A 20,374-nucleotide genomic window follows, 5' to 3' on the forward strand; every position below is an offset into this window, starting at 1 on the left:
TTAACAAGGTATTTAATGTTCTTCCAAAGCAAAATATCTAGGTTTGACAATATGGATATTTTGCCAAAGGCACAGTTACACCAAATAAAATTTCATTCTTGTTAATATTTGTAGATTAGCCCTTCTTATGTGCCCTGTAATACATCCTTGGTAATAGAATAGAGGAGAAAAAACAAGGGTGTCTCTATCCAAGGTTTACTCAGGACACAATGGTGCTTATTCTAGATCCATGTATTTTAATAAATACAGATTATGAGCACTGGGTACATATTTTTCACCTTTCATCTTTTAGTTTATTCAGTCCTTTCATCCATTTTCCTGGATTTTCTTGGGTTTCAAATAAAAAAAAATCTCTAAACAGGCGTGTTAAACTTTTAATAGAGTAATTTCTAGGTGTCTAAAGCAGTTATTGAACGAGTATAGATTTACTAATGAAGTTAGCATTTCAGTGAAAAAATGACACTTAGGGAAAACCAGAAACTAATAAAATTAGTAACCATGTTAATCTGACAGGGGAGCAGAATTCAAATGGAACATAAAAGGCGAATTGCTTGAATGACCTGATCAGAAGCAGGTAAGCAGTGCAATTCCCTGGAATAATCAGTAGGATAAATTAGGAACCGTAATTTAAATATTTATCCCTTGAAACTAATGTATGACTAAAATATGGAGAAAAGTTCTATTGTTTCCCTTGCAAATCACACCTGGAGCAGATCTGTGCTCCCCCTTTTGTGGGTAACATGCAGTCAAATTACCACCAGATGTTCATGCTGTTAAAGAACCGTTGTTGGCTTGCCAAGAGTGCCATTGTTCAACCTTTCCTTGATTTTTTTCCTTGTAATATTGCTATTCAACTACATTTTTTAAAATTAATTGCATAGATGAGCTGCACAAAATGTCCCTAACTAACATGTCACCTTTGTAATTTTGAAAGTAAAGCACGTGAACATAATGTTAAGATAGAAACTTAGCTGCTTCTGTCTCTTTCCCTTTGGAACTAAGACTTAATCTTTGAGCCAAATAAAATCTGATGTTGAGTTGAGCACAATACAATCAGAATCCTTCCCAGGCCAGTATGAGGGGCTGTATTTGTTCTGTTTCTGTGACAAGGGCTGTTGGTAGGAGTTTGAGCTTTAGGACTGAGTTTTCTGTTAGCATCCTGAGAATAGGGCTATTTCCTAGGTCATTTCATCTTCCAGACCCTCTTCCTTCTTCTATGGAGCTTGCTCTGAGTATGCCATGTAGGACAGAACCCAGCTGGATCAAGATGAGCACTGTCCTGCTGATCCTATGCAATTACTGGCACTGCCTGTGTAATTCCACATGCAGCAGCAGACCAGTGCAATTACATGTCCGGACTAGACAATGATACCCAAAACAAATCAATGCCAAAGGAAACCCTGCCAGTGGTTTGAAGTGTTGATGCCAAGTCCATCTTTCCATATCTATGTTGATTAGAAACCTACAAACTCACCATTTAATTTTCAAATTAGCAAGCATGGGTGTTTCCCAGGAGCTCCAGTAGTATGGTGGGCAATGCACACAGGACCTCTGACGTGCTTCGTTCCCCAAGTTAAATTTACATACACAGGAGTTACAACTTCTGGGCAAATGTTTTAATGGCACATGTGACTTTGTAATGTCTAATTTCTATTCAAAGTCCCTGTGAGTGATCTGTAGAAGTAAGTTAATATAGACTTGTATTTTAGGTTCATAAAAAAATTACAAATAAAATCACAAAACTGTGCCTTGGTGTGATTTAGCCGTTACTGGTTGCATGATAATTCCCAAGAGCTAATGATCTCCATTTAATTAACATGTTTTTCTTGTAAATCAGAATGACACACCTGCTATTTTGGAAAGAGTGGGTTAAATACCTGAGAGCAGAAAATTGTCTATCCTTGTTTATTTTTATAATAACTGAATATTTTGTTTATCCTTTGGTAGTATAAAATAACAAAGACAAGTCCTGTCAATTGTGGAGCTCTGTGACATTTAGCTGCACCTGCTAAATTGTGGGTCCACTGCACTGTGAAGCAGAACTCTCATTAACTCCAGTGCAGTCAGGATTTTAACAAAGATGTCTAAATTCTAGCAAAGCTGTTGGGTTCAGTGCAGGGAAAGTGAAACACATGGTAAATTTCTTGCTGACAAGGGCTGAGAGTAAATGCAGGAGTGACTTACTGCATTTTTTTTGTTCCTACTGCCATAATGGTAATACTTATTAAGTATTTCTATAGCACAGTTTAAGTTATTATTCAGTGTGGTATTTTTAAATTTAATTTCATTTTCAGTGGCAGTAAATTGATAGCTGTGAAATACATCTTATTGTTGCTGATAACTCAGAATTTCAGAGTAGATTTAAACTAAGATGACAAACTTCTACTTTCTGCTGCTCAATAGTTAGCAGATATTCACTCTCAGACCTACACAGAAAGTCATAAACCACAGAGGGGATTGAGTTTCACAGATAATTAGCAATCCTTTCTACCACAGGTTCCACTTCTTAGATGGCATATGCTATTTCCATCCAGTTGATGATGATGTAACTGTTTCTGGAGGCTGAGGCTCAGATTTTGAGCTGTGGAGATACCTTGTTTGCTCCTAGGCAAAAAAAGCAGCTATGTTGACAAGCATTTACACCCAGTGACAGAGTGTTTGTGGCACTGGAGGAGGCTTACATCCACATCTGCAGAGCCTCATGAAAAAGAAACTATTTTCTAAAGGAACTATTTTTGTTATTATTATTTTTTCATATTAGTAAATAAATCAAAAGCATGCTTGTCTTTTCAGTAATTCTTACTTTTGATGAGGACTGAAGAGTCAGAACCATTTGTGAACTGGGGATGCACTCTGTGATGCACTAGTCATGGAAAAAGCAGCAGAGAGCCATTCAAATTAGGCTGGGTAGAATTAAATATTCTCCTGGTTGTTGAATGTTATGACACACTCCAATAGATAATCAACATTACTTTAATTTTTAGATTATTCTCTCCCTCTATTGACTATGGGCCAAGGTTCAAGACAGTCAAGCCATTCATTAGAGAGGACAGTTTGCTTATGTAATGGCTAATGAGGTAATTTTTTTGTGTTTGTGATGCAGTGTTATAATAGCAATGCCAGGCGTGGTAAATTTGGTGATTGTTGCTTTCATTACAGTAGAAAGCTTATTTGAAAGAAGTGAATAGTCATTAAAAATTAAGGAAAATGAAGCACTGAATGGGAATGGTATTTGTCACCATCAGACTCTGAAAATTGGTGTTTAATGGGATTGATAGGAATTTTTCTTCTGGGACATAATATATTGTCCTCTGATTTAATTGATTAACATTGGAGAGTTCTGATACAAGGTTCATCCTGTATCAAAACTGTGATAAGAACTGGGTAAAGCTAATTTGATAGCACACATATATTTGTTTCACCTTTTAAGTGCCTGTGAATATGTATTTTCCACAATACCATCTGCAAGTTTCTTCAGTAGCAAATCATTTGACTCTAGACTGTCCGTGCTCTCTTTTAGGCTTTAGATATTACATTGCATAATCAAGTGCTCTGTATCCTCTATTATGGTGATGATTTCCTCAAGATTGAGTTTACTACAGTCTGTACAATTTCCACATACTACAGTAATTAGCTGGAGAATGGTAAATAATAAGTATCAGCATTGTCAGTGTAAACCCCGGAACCCTACGCTGTGACCTCATTTGCCTTTGACATCCTCTGCTAGGAGTGCCAGATTCTCAAGGGCTGTATTACACAGCTTGTTAAGGACAGCCCTGAGGCCACTTCGATATTATACGTGGGATCTTTTCACTGCAAGCCTGCAGTGATGGTGGGCATTGGGCCATCGGCTCTGGCTGAATCGGCTTGCTGAGATACCTCGACGTGGACAAAGGGGGTGAGCAAACTGCAGCTCTGTGGCTTCTCCAGACACTCATCCTTTACTGTGGTGTGTACACAGACATTAAATTTTAATTTTCTCCCTTGTTGGACCTGCCTATGAAACAGCAGTTGCATCTTGAGCATCACCAAAGTAAGAACAACGGTGTGCTTGCAGCATTCGAGGCCCAAGAAGGTCACGTTTCTATTGCAGGATGAAATACCCACTTTTATTTGAGAATTATCACTATGCTTCTCTATGTATTCTCCTGTATATAAATCTTCCATCCTTGAAATCATTGTATCTTATCCGAAGTGCAGCCTTGCCAATTCAGTAATCTGTGTGAAATCCGGCCTGGGCCACACTGCCCACTCCAGAGCAGGGCTGTCTGCATCCCATCTGGCTTCTCCTCTTGACAGTCACAGCAGAAAGGTGAACTCCTGAGGCTGTCAGAGAAGTGCTGCTGTATTGAGATACCTTATTATCCATCTGGGGAAGAGGCTGGGATATGATGTGTGACTGAGAATGACAATTTGTTCCCTAATTTTCTCAATAGTCTAGGGACATGTACATTATTTGGGCAACAGCTGGCTGAGTCCACTGCCAAGCTGTCTCAGTAATGGTCCTTGGTGCAATGCAAGAGAGCAACCAGAGATTATTTTCTTATTCCTGACTGAGAATGTTTCCACGTAGCTGAGAAAACAGACCTTTTGTGAAAAATTTAGGAAAAGGTGGAATGTTCTGCACTGGCAGAATTACATCTTACAGCAGCGTCTGATGTTTCACTGCACAGGGTGGGGTGAGAAAACCAAAATGTTGGTGTAACTTTCCCTTCTCTTCCTCCTTAAAGTTTTAGCAACTTAACTACAGTACATTTTCTAATTTGAAGTCTCCATTTTCTTTTTTTTATTTATTTTACAGAGAGAACACTAAATAAATATATAGGTACCAGAAGGTATCCAGGAGTAATAACATGGTGGACCTTGCTGGAGTCGCATGGCACACAAGTAGTGATGTAGCCTAGTAGGAGGGTGCTCTCTGTATGCTATGAATATTGCCCCTTCCTCTTCTCTTTCTCTTGCTGCTGATTTACTGTTACTTGCATTTCAAACAAATTGGACTGGACTAATAGACTCAAGCCTGTTATCCTGCCTTTTAACACCATGAAGTCATGTTTAGTGCTTTGCTTTAGGAGGGGAATTGACTATCCCTAACATTTTTTCCCAGTAATGACAGAAATACAAATAGACATTTATGCATTAAAAAGACATGGAATGGGGAAAGTGTGAGGAGAAATGGCAAAAATAGTCAAATCTTGTACTTTAGTCCATCGACTGATTGCTTTTTGCCTTAGATAACTGCTTTCCCTTGATGCTAGTACACACTTTCATCTTGGAGTTTTCATTTGGTTATATTCATTTGCTTCGTAGTACTTTGTCCATTTGTGTTCTCATAGTGATGTAGATTTTTATTCCTTCTGATAGGAAATTAATTATGGCATGACTCCTATTTTCTTTTAACTTTTTCTAATTGTTAGATGTCTCCTTAAGTGATGTAAGTTAACTTCTTGCTTGTACATGGTATATTGACCTGGATTCCAGTCTGGGTAGGGCCCCAGTGCAGTCCCTGGGACTCTGTTCAGCTACATTCCCTATCATTGCATCCATTCAATATATTTATTAATGAATAGAGACCGTTGAGAGGAGTTAAAGATTTTCATACATGGTTGTCCTAAAATAATCAGAACCACTGGAAATTGGCATGAGTTGAGCATGATTTAGTATGATATCCAACAGGAAGTTTAGGAAAACAGCAAGATACATTGGTTATGGATAGAGATTTGAATCTTTGAGAGCAATCCAGCCTGCTGGGATACTTTATTCTGGAGTTAAAGAAGGAAAGAGGGTAGGTTTTGTACAAGGTCTGAACTTCTAGTTTGTGCTAGTTACTCCTTTCTACACAAATATATGGCATGGAATAAACATAATTACAAAAAAACCCAAACCAGGTTGTTTTTGATTAGGCTGATTAGTCCATCAATATCAGCATAACAGTTGAGATCTACTCTTTCAGGCTCTATCTTTATGCTAATAGAGCTCTGTCTAATGATTGCCAGGTTCCCCTTCTCAGCAGTGGTAATTTGCTTGTGTTGCACAGGATGGCTACTACGCCAGAAGAGCTCCACATGGTTTTTGGTTAGTTTGTGTTGGGTATTAGAAGGGAAAGGGAATAAGAAGACCTGTGGAAGTTAGAAAGTGGAGGAATTACCTTTGTCTATAACTTTGAAAGCCATTTTGAACAGGGAATCTGCTATATAATGAGGCTGTATGTAGAAGAGTCACAGTTTATATTCTAAAACTGCTGCAGAATAAATGTTTTCTTGAAAGCACTACTAACAGGAGCCTAAACTTTCAGAAAAGCAGTGGAAATCTTGCTCAGCTGACATATGACTTATCTCACATAGTGAAATTTGGTCTGTATCTGTAATGTCTTTGTAAATGACTATTTTATTTAATTAGCAAACACTTAATTAGACAAAGATTTGTCTAGCACCTCCTGTTCATTAAATCAGAAAGCATTCTCTATTTTAATTAGCATGACATTTTCTATAATCAATTTAATGAAATGCCATCTGCAGTTCTAATATACTGTGTACAGCAAAGGCTGATTGACATATGTGTTGACAGCGAGGCATCAACCTTCTCTTATGTTTGCATTTAAAAAAATTAAAATATAAGGAAAAGGAGGACTCTGACTTGCTAATGCTGCTATTTGTGGTGCAAAGCAGAATTTTATTGAAACAACACAAAACTTAGTAAATATTTTCAATGGGAAAACAAGTATTTACAACCTTCAGGTTAACACTAGCAGTAATTTCGAAAGACTGCCTTGAGGCTTCATTCTTCTAGCTACTGCAGAGCAGATTTTCAGCATTGCTTTGATATCACTCCTCTTTCCTTCACTTTTTAGAGGCTACTTATGCTCTGAAGGCTATTTGATAGATTACCTTTGTATCTGAGGGTTTCTACATACAAATCTGCCTGTGTACTGATGCTGCAGTATCCCCAGCAAACTCCTTGGGCCTGCCCTCCTTCCAACAGGAGCCTGGGGCTCAGCATCCAGGCCTCCTCTGACCCAGCAAAAGGCAGGCTCTGCTAGAGGGATCGGAGGATGCAGCTGCTCCTCTTGCTGTGGGACTTGATGAGGCGGGGGAAGGCCCAGCTTTGGGTGTTGGTTCTGTAGTATCTTGAGAACAGGGAAAGTAAAGTGGGGAAAAGCCCATCGGATTTCTGTAATGCTTGTCAGTTGTGAGGGGTGGGTAGGATGTGAGCACTTACAGAGTGCCAGTGCCTACTTCTGGGCTCCTTTAGGTAACTAGCCCAGGCTAAGATTTACAGTCCTATGTACAGATTAGCCAGCCATTAGCTGTCTATGGTGTGTGTACCTTCTCTATAAATCAGTTTTTCCTTCAAACTGTTCACTGTCGGTATCAGTAAATTCTAAACTGCTGTTGAGCCAGGTCCTAGCAAGTTTGGCTCAGCATGTCTCCCAGAAATTGATGGATAAACACAAATTTAGCTCAGGAGTCACCATGAAATAAACCTTATTATCAACAAATAATAAAAGCTTAGCAAATATTCTACCAAAGTACTTCGCTTTGGCAAACAAAACTTACATTAAGAGTATTGTGGATTTAATAGGAAGTAGGGGGGGGGTTCCCCATAAAGACTGTCATTGATCCTGTTACTCCTTGTCACACAGCACCTGCAAGACTATTCGAGCTAATCTCAGTGAGCATGGTGGCAATATGGATTTGCAAACGAGGCAGCTTCTCGTTTTATGAGAAGCTTGGATTTCTGTGATGACTCTTAAAGGTTAGAGGAAAAACTAATGTGCATTCTCAGGTTAAAATTCACAACTTAAAAACTCACTCGTATTATCTTGATGAAGCACACACAGAATATTTCAAGGTTCAGATTCAGGAATCTCCCAGCTCCTGGGGCTTGAGGGAGCCTAAGCTGCCACTTTAAGTTTTTATAAATTCTCAGAGTCCATCCAGGGCAGGGTTCCTGCTTTTATGCTTCATGAGGGAATGCCCACTTGTTCCTGAAGGTATGGGATCTTTCCAAGTACAACTCTGCTGACTATTATACTTTGTTAACTGGTCATGTCTCATCTCTCTATTGGTCTGGGATCTCTTGTAATATCCCAGGCTTAGGGACCTACAGAAATGACAACACGTCACATCACCTCTGTTCATTCACATGTATGACATGACTAGCTTCCTCTTGACACTTACAGCTGAAATATGCAGTTAATAAATGTGTCAACAGCTTACAGCACACAGGGATTCTCTTAGAGTGACTAGGGAGGGGGATGTCAGGGAGGAAGTGCTAAGTAGCCTCGAGCTTTTTGTGTCATGTACAGGTCTGAATATGCAGTACCACCAATAAACCAAGAAAACTCCCAGCTACTAAAAAGTTGATCAATATTAAGGTGAAAGTGAATAGGGCTCTGGACTAAAAATCAAGAGACTTGAGTTCCTCAGTGTGATATTGATGGGCTGTGTGACCAGCAGCAAATCACTTCAGCTCCTTGTGTATCTTCTTTATCTATTACCTTTTGTATTGTCTTGGCTTTTCTAATTCTTTGGAGCAAGAAACTGATATGATATAAAGTTCCTAACAGAGCAGACTTGTGCATCTGCAAACAAGGAAAAGGTTGGTTTCTGAGGAAATAGTTGCTCTCCTTAACACTAATTGTATCCTTGTGAGGTAGGGAGCAGTGTCTCTCTGTAAGTAAATCTTGCTTTTCATGTTGGTGAAAGAGCAATTAACGTTCCTTTGGGAAGCACTAGTGAAAGAGAGTAAAGAAACATCTCAGTGGATTAATGTCACACAACTGAAATAAATAGATTGGTTTTTGGCAAAGCATTTGCAGTCTAGCTGCCACTTCTCATACAGTCATTCTGAGTGACAATAATAGAAGCTGGCTCAAAACAGTAGTAAGTTTTTAAGTGTTTGGAGTATGGAGGTTTAGTGACAGCTTAGGTTTGCTGTAACGTATCTGGAAATTTGCCCTTTCAACTCCATCTGTATAATTTAAATTGCAGGATGAGTTGCTTAAGTTCAGTGACATGTGAAAACAGAGCTATACTTACTCATTGAATATATCACCACCATTCAGTGTCCTGCTTTCAGAGAGCTAAATCGTTAAAGGCCATATAGACCCTGGGCTGAATTCCTACCCTAGCAGAATTCAAGGCTAGATTTTCAGTGATGGGGATGTAATCAAGGATGGGACCTAGTCCAATTTTACCCCCAAATAATACATGCATTTTCTGGAGAATTTAAGAGGGCCTGAAATTTTTTAGATGAGATGAACATACGTGATGCTGTGTGAAGCTAGTTCAGGAACAGTAAGTGCTGCAAATGAATTATGTAGCATTTAGGATATGGCAGTGTTAAATGAGGATAAAGAAGTTATTGCAGAATTGATGGGTGTTGCATTACTTGGAAAACCAAAAAAGTTCACATTGATTTCTTTCTATCTTATGATATTTTGTCTGTATTTTGATATTCCCTAGAAGAATATGTATTGGGACATGCATAGGATGGAGGTACATCTCCTTCAAACAACACTTACCCACTTTTCATTCTTTATGAAAGCAGAACCTTAACCAGTATTGACCCTATGGCCTTACTGAAACTATTCATATGAAGTCCTTTCATTTTAAAAACAACTAAGATCATTATGATGCCGTATTTATATAATAATTGCCTCATTGAGGGCTGTATTTATGGTATTGATATATACAAGAAAACTGTGATATAAATTGTATGTCCTGATCATTTCATCAGAACATCTGTTCCATATTCTTTGGCTAGAGGTAGAGCATATGATGAAAAGATTTACTTTTAAAAACATACAGTAGTATAAGAATTTGGACATTTAGCCTCAAAATGATAAAATACATTAAATTTGGTTCTACAGCTAACATAGTTTTGTAAGAAGGTATATTATTTATGTTAGTTATTCAGGTGAAATTATGGTGCTGCAATAATCACAGAAGAGTTTTGGTTTTCGAGTTTGTTTTCATGTAATATTTTATTCAATGTTTCATACTTTATGAAAGCCAAAGAGAACCTGTTCAGAAGCAGGTTTGGTCCACAGAGGTGTGTACGCTTTTTCTTTCCATCACTGCTCTTTAATTCCAGTCTCCCATCTACAATAATGATCAATTAACCTGATGAGACACATCACTTGGTAGGAGTACCCTGTCTTTCTCTTTTTTCTTAGTGATGCTATTTTTAATCCTCCTAATGTGCCTCCCATTAATTCTTTATAATGTAAGTTTTGGAATTGTGATGTCATAAAATGAATCAAATACCTTGAAGAAAATCCAGTAGTACAGTTTCAGCATAATTGCCTCTGTCAAACATTACCCTGTCAAACCTCATTTAACAAAATGTACGTTCCTTGAAAAGCTATCAGGTATTAATTACAGTGCTAGCCAGTATTTTATAGGAAGAATCCTGGGTTTATTGTGCTAGGATTTTATTTGGGACTGATGTCAGGATAACTTATGTACAGAGCCTTGTTTTTCTGTCTTCATGTTTTTGTAGCACAGAATAAATTTATCACTTATCCAATGTTCCAGAGCTTCCAAAGTTTTCAGATATGTGAAAACTATCACAAGTAGGAAATTTTCTATAAGTTCTTTTAAAGACTTTTGTGCACATTTTCCAGGGCTGGTGACTTGCTAACACGTTTTCTTTACAGAGGCTAACTCACATTTCCCTTTGCTCAATCCAAGAGGTTTTTACATGCTGCTACTCTTTGTTTCAAAGTAAATGAGAATGTCTTCGAAGTAGGAACTGTCTGCAGTGTCAGGGATCCCTGAACTCCTTTGTGGTGCAGACACCAAGATAACAAACAGAATAAGCCAGTTGTGTAAATGGACAGTGTTAAGGACTAGGTACTATTTTCTTATGTAAACTTTTTGACCTTTGGTAACAAAAATGTCAAAACAAATGTATGCTTATGGCTCTTATTTACATTTGAGCTGTCAGTGAAAAAATCATTGTTACGTTGTGTGACCAACTGTCACATTATCCAACCTGACAAGCTATTGATTGGAATGAGGCTTCCATTTATTAATGTGATTACTTTTAAAGCCTGTATTTATGCTCAGCGCTTGCATGGCATTTTGATGCAATATAATATCTGAGAATCTCCATACATTTTGCAAGCATACATTTAATTTATGCACTTCAGAAGTTAACCACAGAGTCCAATATAGAGATGAAAGCCCAGGTTCAGTGAGAGGCAGAATTCCTGTCCAGTAAATTCTGCCTTTTGAAGAGGTCTAACTCTGAGTCTTATTTTCTTCTAACTTGAGAACAAGGGCTTTAATTTATGTCATTCACAGTATTTGCTATTCCAAATGCTGTTTCACATTATGTGTGTGACTTGCAAGAGAGCCCTAGACTGTGTATTTTCCTCAGGGTCCTGGTAGCAATTTTAAGGGAAAATTCTTTATTTGGGTGAAATGTTTTTGGTAGGATTAGTTAATGAGGCATGATGCTGTAAATCCTGTTGGCCAAATGTATGTGGCATGTAGAAGGGTAGATAACTGGGGAGGAGTTACATTCTGATTCTGCTGTCTGGATTTGCCTGGCACATTAGTCTCACCTACAGACAAAAAGGCATTCTTCAGAGTACCATTCAAGCAGGACAAATGAGTGGAGCTAGTTGTAGACAGCTGGTTGATGTCTCTGGGTTATATGTTCCATTCCTCATGCTCAGGTTTACTCATAATTGCAGAGAGCTCTTTGGCCAGACAGCTTTATTTTGTCTATAATGTTGCTTTGCACTGTGATACAGCATCACTGGGGATTTGCAGTGCTAGGGTACCTGAAAGAATACATGCAAAAAACCTGGAAAGACGTTGCAGAGGTTGTAATGTTCTGTATTAGCCCGTAACCTGAAACCAAAATAACTTTTTACCAAGTGTTATCCCTTTTTATTCAAAATGAATATTTGAAATCTTTGTCTTCATAAGAAGTTGTTATTAATTCCACACTTCACAATCTAATTTTCCTTCCTAAACAACAGCTCCAGTAATCCTGTCCTAACCTCCATCAATCCCTCCCCACTTCCAAGCCGTGATCCTAAAATAACTAAGCTCTTCAAATGAGGCTTCATTAATTTTACAGAACATACCAGAGGACATTCACTGGTGTTGTATATCTGGAGCTTCCATGGAGTCTATTAAAATACAGCTACATTTTTCTGAATAAGCGAAGCATATTTTTTATGATAGCAAAACCTTTTTCTTCAGTCGTGTTTACTTCCCACTTCATAAAATTCAGGGATCTGTAATGAATTTCTCAGACATTACTGAGGATTAGTAAAGTTCTTTTGTGTTTCCTTTAGGCTTAATTTCGAACTTTCCTTATGCCTTCTACATTTTTATACCAAAATAATTTCATTTGATGAAATATAAATCTCTTACATGGGTTTTTAATAACATGAAAGAATCAGCACTCAATCTAATCTTATTAGAACTAGTGAGAAATTTGGAACCTTTGTTTTTTAAAAAAATCAAGGCTTATGTAGTTATTATGTATTTCTTGGTAATTTTGCAGGCATTGATACAAACAGATAAAAAGCCCTTTTCATAAGAATCACAATTAATTTTGTATTTTTTTTCTCTTCTAGTTGATTATGATTCTTTTATAAATGAAATAAGTGTTAGAAGAAAAAAATAAATCATCCTGCAATGTTTTAAATGTTCTACAAATTGACCTATTTAGATTTACCCCTTCTTTGCTAAAATTCAGCTAATGTCACAATCTGGTATTCTGTGGTGCAGCACTAATCACACAGGACATGGAATGTCTTCTGATATAGTATGTATCTTTGTTGCTCCACTTATCAGAGGTGCTGAATAGTACAGAAGTTTTGCTAGAGTCACTTGTAAGGGGATATGTAAATATGGTGTCCAGCAAAATGGTTGTTTTGCTTCCAGCCAAAAAACCTGCCAACTTTGCTGTATGGTCCCTTCCATTATGACTATGGTTTGATCTTAAAGTGCTATCTAGATTAGAGCAGTTTTACATCCAAGATGTTACTTCCTTCACAGCAATCCCATTGGAGATGTTTTTGCCACAGAAAATGCTTCCATTTTAATGAAGTCATGTTTTTAAACGAGATGAACATGGTATGGGGCATAAATCATAGAATCACTGGTGGTTTTGAAGCTCTTGAAGCAAACTAACAAAGCTAGATGAGTGCAATTCTTCTCTCAGTCTTGCTTGTATATTGTAATTAAGATATTCTAGGGCTTTGACATGCTGGTTTTCTCTACAGATTTTGTATTAAATACTCAACGTGTTTACTAACTGTTAATGCCTTTGTTGTTGCAGATACATCAGTGGTGTATAAAAACAGGAATGGACATGTTGTTGAACTGAATGTAGAAACAAATACAACGACATTATTATTGGAAAATACAACTTTTGTAAGTAATATAGATTATTTACTTATCTTTTAGCTGGAAGTCTGCTAACATTTTTTTCCTGCAACAGGAGTCAGAAAGTACAGTATTTAAAGGTTACAGAAAATATGTTGATAGCCCAGGCTAGAATATATATAAATGGAAAGTATAATCCATTTCTCTGCCAGTGAACGATTTCTGGCTGAAGTTGTTTGTTGTTATATTCAACCTACATGTAAATAACTGAGATTTTGGAGGATATGTTGTTGGCTGTAGTCCATGCTTTCCTCAGTCCATTTGAAGGATTATATCTGGCATGTGCACTGGTGAATCTACCTGATGTCTATTACAATAAGAGATTTAATGAAATGGGGGAATGCTATTCAACTGGTGAGAGCTTTTCACAATTAGAAAAGAGGAAAAGTGTTCCAAAATCATAGGGAGATTTTCCTTTAAACAATTAAATATGCAAAGAAAAATGTATTTACTAGTCATGTTAATCTCTGTTTTACTTGTTCCTCTGTGCTTTAATGGCAAACTAGATGGTTGGGCATTACCTCTTGACTAGTAAACAGTATATACATGAGGGGGTTGCATATATTTCTGACTAGCAGTAATTGCTAAGAAATGCTTTAATGCCTTGGTCTACATTTTCTTTTGCTTTTCTTGGCGCTGTTATTCTCAGTGATACCACTTACACACTACCCCGTCATTCTCTTTTATCAGGGGCTTGCAGCATAAATGCCTGACTTGTCAATCTTGCCTCCATACAGACCACTGGCTGTTATTGTTAATCCCTGTTCTTTTAATTTAGTAAAATCCTGCACCTGCAGACCCAAAAGGATGACTCATTTTCATCAGCGGGCTTTGGCAAAGGCTGATTTTATTCCTGGTCTTTTCCTGGCCTTTGCTGATACAGATTCCTCCTTTCAAAGCACAAAGCTCCTGGTGACCTTTTCTTCCAACTCCTTGAACAAGAAAGAGGAGAGTAGAAAGAAGTTCAGGACAAGGAACTTTACGCTGACTTCCTAGGTCCATGTAAGGATGAAAGAGAAGGGAGGAGAGAACTGTATTTTAAGGACGTGTGTGTGAAGCTTCCTTTCTGTAAACTGCACCTTTCCATATGTTGGGATGTTCCTCAGGATACATCTTAGCCCTAAAAAGGTTGGCAGACACAATTAAAAGTGGGTGAAAAGGTGAATTTCTGTAAAGTACAAATGACAAAGTATTGCAGAACCTTTTTTCTTTTTATCTGAGCGTGTGTGTGAGCTGGCTGGCTAAGGAGAGGATTAGCTGTGGAGGCCTATGTATCGCCTTTAATGTGTAGCTTGAATGCAAGCAGCTGCTTGGACATCCCTGGCTATAGGACTTGACTGTAATGATAAGAGTTGAGTTTCCTCACAGACAAATTCATACGCTTTTGGCTGCAAGTATTTGGCTCATGCGATGTCAAATCTAATGGCAGCATGACAAGCTATTCAGGCCATTGTGCTAAATCAGTCTTGCCAAGTAATGATGGATCAGTATGGACAGGCTGCTTCACACTGCGAGCGTTGCCTATTTTCACAAAATTGCTCATCTCTGTGCGTTTTATGGAACTGATTTATCCTTAAGTCACACAGCCGGAGAGTGTAGATATCTACTCTTAATTAGAAATGTGAGAAGCTGATCCAAAATGGATAATATTCAAGGAACCATTTATCAATTATGTACTGAACAGAGACAATTAAAAACATGAGTGTTTTTTTCCTGCAAAGCTCCTCTCAGTACACAGTCAAAACCTAAAAGTGTTAGAAGTAACCGAAGTGAATTCCAGCAGTGATTATTCATATGGAAGTGGAATAAAAAGCTGAAGGCAGAGCAGAAGACTGTCTGTTGACAAGGTGGCCAGTGGTCCCATAAAGTTATGGAGGCAAACTATATGGCTGAAATCAAAAGCTGTCCTGTTCTTCTAAGCTCCACTGTCCCCAAATTTAAACTGCTAAATGTACTCTTCCAAAGTTAGACACCTGGATCCTTAATCAAACATTTTCCTCGCTCAATGTCACATCTGCTTAATCACTGGTGCATAATTAGAATGGTGCTGGTTTAATGACTCTGCAGAGATGTCTTGTATTAATAAAAAATACAGCACAGATCCAACACAGTCAGTGGCAGTGCAAGTTCCCTCATTCTTCCCTATCAAAGGGTTTTAGTCATGGAAGAGTCACCTTTCGATGGGAGTTATTAGTCTGCTTTCAATCTGCGTCCCTTCTCCTGTTTGCCTCTCTGTTCAAGCAGCCCACAGAAGTGGCAGGTTTTTCTTAGTAATGTTGATAATTGCCCATTGAAAATTGAACTGCCATGATAAACTCATTGTGCAGAGGCAAGGGGCTAGTAATGACTCTTTGTCATTACTGATTGGGTTCTATTTGAACCAGCAACTCAGAAGATCTTTGCTTTTTTCCTCATGACTAAGGCCCTGGGGCATCTTCCACTGTGTGCAAATCACCAGCTCTTCTCACGCATCTTGGAGACGGCCATTTTTGTCTGAAGTACATTTCCTTTATCCTTCTTGGTGGTCCTTACTGTCTAAAAGTCAGATAACCCTACTGAAGAGCTGCTGTGCTTTAATATGTATGTGTATCAGCGAAAAAGGAGACTGCAGGTTTTTTAAAAGCAAGCTTCCCAGCCTGTTTAAAAACAGGCTCCCCAGGGAAGCGGTCACAGCACCGAGTTTAGCTGAGTTCAAGAAGCATCTGTACAATGCACTCAAATCCATGCTGTGACTTGGCTGGCCCTGTGTGGGGCCAGGAGCTGGACTCAATGACACTTATAGGTCCCTTCCAATGCAGGAGATTCTATGATTCTATAGTTATATGATGCTAAATGTATAAAAGATTTCAACCCTTTAAAATACCTTTTAAAATATGTACTTGGAAAGAAGAACGGCTGGTGTTTTGTCATTCTAGGATGCCCATTTCTCTTCAATAGGGATGTATCTATCCAAAGTTCCTGAAGTATTTTTTCTTAGTTTCATGAGGTGTTATTCAGAAGTAGAAGGAATTACTGCACTTTATTTGTCCTTTTCAAATGGAATCCTTCTCTACAATCAATTAGTAAAACTATCTGGCATTTATATAATTAAACCAGCAGCAAAGCAATATTATGGATAACAAGTGCAGTAAGAAGTGAAAAGTGTAGCTTGTAAAGCACAACAAATGTCTGTTAGCATCTCTGGATATCATAATTTAAAGACATTTTCTAATACATATTTGTCCTTTGAATGTATTTGTGTAGTTCATCCTGTTTAAGCTGTCCAATAAATAGTTAACATTCTGAGCCAGCGGCATATAAATGTTAACAGCTGGAGGCAGAGCAAGTCTTCTATTAAATGGAGCCAAAAAAAGCCCTAGACATTAATCACTGTGTGGCATCCTGATGTTTGCGATGCTGCCTCGATATGTGATTACAATATGTTCTCTATCATCTATCTGAGGTGCCCATCACCATAATCGTAAGTGACATGCCAACCAGTTTTTCAGCATTTAGCACTATTTTATTACACATTAGAGTTCCAAAATAAGTAACATTATGGCACATTTATCTAAGTAATTTCAGTGTATAACAAGCACTTTATTTATTCCTTTTGCCATCAATTGTTGTGTAAAGTCACTGAGAACAGGTTACTGGTTCACACCCAGCCCAGCCACAAGATCTGGCTAAGCTGGCAAGGAGAGCATGGAGGACTACACGGATTCTTTTGCTGAGGGGTGGTTGTCCATCTGGTCCCTTATCCTGCTTCTAGCTCAGCCTCTCTAGTCTGTTTTACAGTCCTTAAGCCCAAACCAAAATGAAGAAAGAAAACATGGAGATGAGTGAGAGTGTGTGCAGGGGCTGCATGTTCTTTTATGATACTTGCCAAATCTATTGAATCCTGTGAAAGAAACATTTAGAAATTTTACCTTCATTTCTTCCTGTTAAAAAAAGCTGCAGCAGTTATGCAAGTGGTAAGACTGTTAGCTGCTGGCCCTCAGTTCACTGCTTTTGTGGTGGATGTATGCAAAATAATTCGGATACCATGTATACACCCTAACAGACACCCGGTCTGGGATCTGCATGAGGGATGAATCTAGCATGACTCCCTAAGCCTTGTGGGTGTAGATGGTGGGATAGATTTTGAATTATCAAGTAAGAGGCTATTGATTTGCTTGCAGCGCCTGACGACACAAATGTAATTGTGTTCAGTTTGGAAACTCTAGAATAGGGTCTTGTATTTACAACAGCATCCCACCAACTGTGTGCTTTGGACTCTTCTAAAACCCAGCTCTTCCTGACTTGCTCTGCCCCTTGATTTCGGCGCCTTTCCACACCTCAAGGGGAAACTGCACAGCAAACAAATCTCCCTAGGTTGCAAAACTGTTTCCAGGGGCTTGCCAGGAGCATACCCTGGAGTATGCTGTGTTGTTGTATTACTGTGGGCCATTTTTTACACACGGATGGAGAGAGAAGGATTACTTCTTGCTGCCTGCTAATGAGGGGATGGCGTCAGAAGGGTGAGCAGAGCCGGAGTAGTCTTGGCTCATGAATCATGATTAGGCTGTGTCAGCCCAGCTGTAAAAACCCTGTGGAGGTCTTGCAGCCAAAAGCAGCCGACGAGAGCTCCAGTCCGAGCAGAGCTTTTGCGGGGACAGCTTTGTGCTGCTTCACAGAGTGTTGCTCATCAACAGCCCTGCTTGGTGGTTTCTTTTTTTTGGGGGGGGAGGGGGAGTTGTGTTCCCCCTCACCACACCCTCTTCCTCTTTTGACAGAAAACTCTTAATGCAATTATATTTCCTTTGTTGATTAATATGGATTTAATTGCAAGAGTAGTTTTACATGTTTATAAGAGCCGTGCGTAAGAGATTAATGGAAGGGTGAATAATGGTAAATACATTAAAGAACATTATATAACCACATAAATATTAGTAATTGTTGCAATGCTGGACATTTTAATGACCCAAGCATGTTGTAAATAGGTGGTTCTGAACACTGCAACATTATCTCTCCTCTCCCATGATCCCCTGAATGTTAAACAACCCCCTCAGCAAAACCTTTTCAGTAGAGAGGTTTTTATGAGTTTGGGTTTATTGTTGCAGTGCACCACTGTGCATAGAGATGGGAAAGCCTGACAGATGGAAGAGTCTGCAGTCACTGGGGTTTGGTGGTGGCTATTGGTTTTTGGCCAAGCAAAAGAGGTTTCAACACACAAAATGCAGGGGAACACACTCCAGACTGTCAAGTTAGGGAAGCTGTGTGGGATCCCTCTAAGTAACAGTCCTGATAAGAACATTCCTTGATATAGAAAATAGTTAAGGATTAACTATACTAAAGATGGGCAGTGGTGGTGAGAAACTTTTATGGTTTATTGGTTAGAGGTTATTTTCTACTAGGGGGAAACGGTACAAGGCTCCTGTGGGCTGCACAGGTCTGCTCGTTCCTATCTTGCAAGCTACAGTCACCTCCTCACATGTGTGAAGGTACCTTGGAACTGCATGAAGAGTTTCTAGTGGGTTTGCAGAATTTGGTGACACAAGAAATAATGCATTAAGAAATGTAACCTTGGAAACCCATTTTTCAACATTCTAATTATTGTGTGTTTTCGTAATAACAATCCACCCCTCCCCTGTTTTTACTGCTACGAGGGTTGCTCTATTGCTAAGCTTCATTCTCAGCTGCTCACCTAGCTTCCCCCTGCTCCATTTTCTCCTTTCAGTCACAACAGTGGTAATGGATGGAAAATGCCATTTTTCCCTTGATTGTTGGTACCACCAGAGGAAGTGGCTCCATGCCAAATACCTTCTTATTTTCCAGCTAGTGTAATTCTGTTCCATCTGATTCCTCTTACACATTGCTATTTGGTCAGCACCTGTCTGATAAATTGAGCTGACTACATTTGCTAGTTACTGTTGGAAAAGACCTTCAAGATCATTGAGTCCAACCATCTATCCAGCTCTACTAGGTCCAACACTAGACCATTCACCAAGTATAATATCTACTCTTCTTCTAAGCACCTCCAGGGATGGTGAGTCAACCACCTCCGTAGGCAGTCTGGTCCAATACCTGACAACCCTTTCAGTAAGGAATTTTTTCCTAACTTTCTCTGATGCAATTTAAGACTATTTCCCTTTGTCCTGTAGCTAGCTACCAGGGAGAAGAGACCAACCCCCACCTCTCTCTAACCTCCTTGCATGTAGTTGTAGAGAGCTATGAGGTCTCCCCTCAGTCTCCTTTTCTCTAAAATAAACAATCCCAACTCCCTCAGCTGCTCCTCATAAGATTTGTCTTCCAAACCCTTCACTAGCCTTGTAGCCCTTCTCTGGACAAACTCAAGTATCTCGATGTCCTAATGAACTCACATACCTTGCTGTTCAGTTATACCATTAAGTTAAAATTCTGATACAGATTTGGAATGTGATCTAGAGAGATGGATGGTTTCCTAAACAGTAGTATTGCAACCAGGCTTTAAAGTAGCATTCTAGAAGTCTTGAAATATTTTACCCTCAATGAATAACAAAATATTTTCAAGCCTAAATGTGTGTAAAGTAAGCACTAAACAATAATTGGAGAAGGATAATAATAGGAGTTTGGAAGACATTTATTTCTGGGAAAAGTAGAAGTACAAGAAACTGAAAGAGAAGGAGGGGTAAAAGTAGAGGAAGAAAAATCAAAAAATAAATAAACTCCACAAAAGTGAATTTTCCCTCTAATCGGTTTTAACTGTGATGTATTATTTCACTTAAAACTATCCAACTGAAACTATGAAAAGAGTACTATAAAGTATTTCACAGATGGTAAGGATATATTCTTACAGCTCTCAGCTAGACTATATTACAGGTAGCTTCCATCTGTCTGCTTTATGGCATATTTTGGAAAAACTACAAATAAGGCACTGCTTTAAATGTTATAGCAGTTAAAATCTATGAAAATAGCAAAGCCAACATTTTAGAGTAGATGAAAGAATAGAGCAGAGT

General features: G+C 38.6%; 1 protein-coding gene across 3 annotated transcripts in view; it reads left to right on the plus strand.

Annotated features, from left to right (window-relative positions):
- Window positions 1-20,374, plus strand: part of DPP10 (dipeptidyl peptidase like 10) — a gene marked incomplete at both ends in the record, with an annotated part of 501,348 nt that overhangs the window by 338,480 nt on the left and 142,494 nt on the right. For all 3 annotated transcript variants that reach the window (XM_084265745.1, XM_084265746.1, XM_084265744.1), the window contains one exon: window positions 13,312-13,406. In XM_084265745.1, the coding sequence (XP_084121871.1) occupies window positions 13,312-13,406 (95 nt within the window). The remainder of the gene's footprint in view (window positions 1-13,311; window positions 13,407-20,374) is intronic.

The sequence above is a fragment of the Gallinula chloropus genome (assembly GCF_964237585.1).
Source record: "Gallinula chloropus genome assembly, chromosome: 5".
NCBI lineage: Eukaryota > Metazoa > Chordata > Aves > Gruiformes > Rallidae > Gallinula > Gallinula chloropus.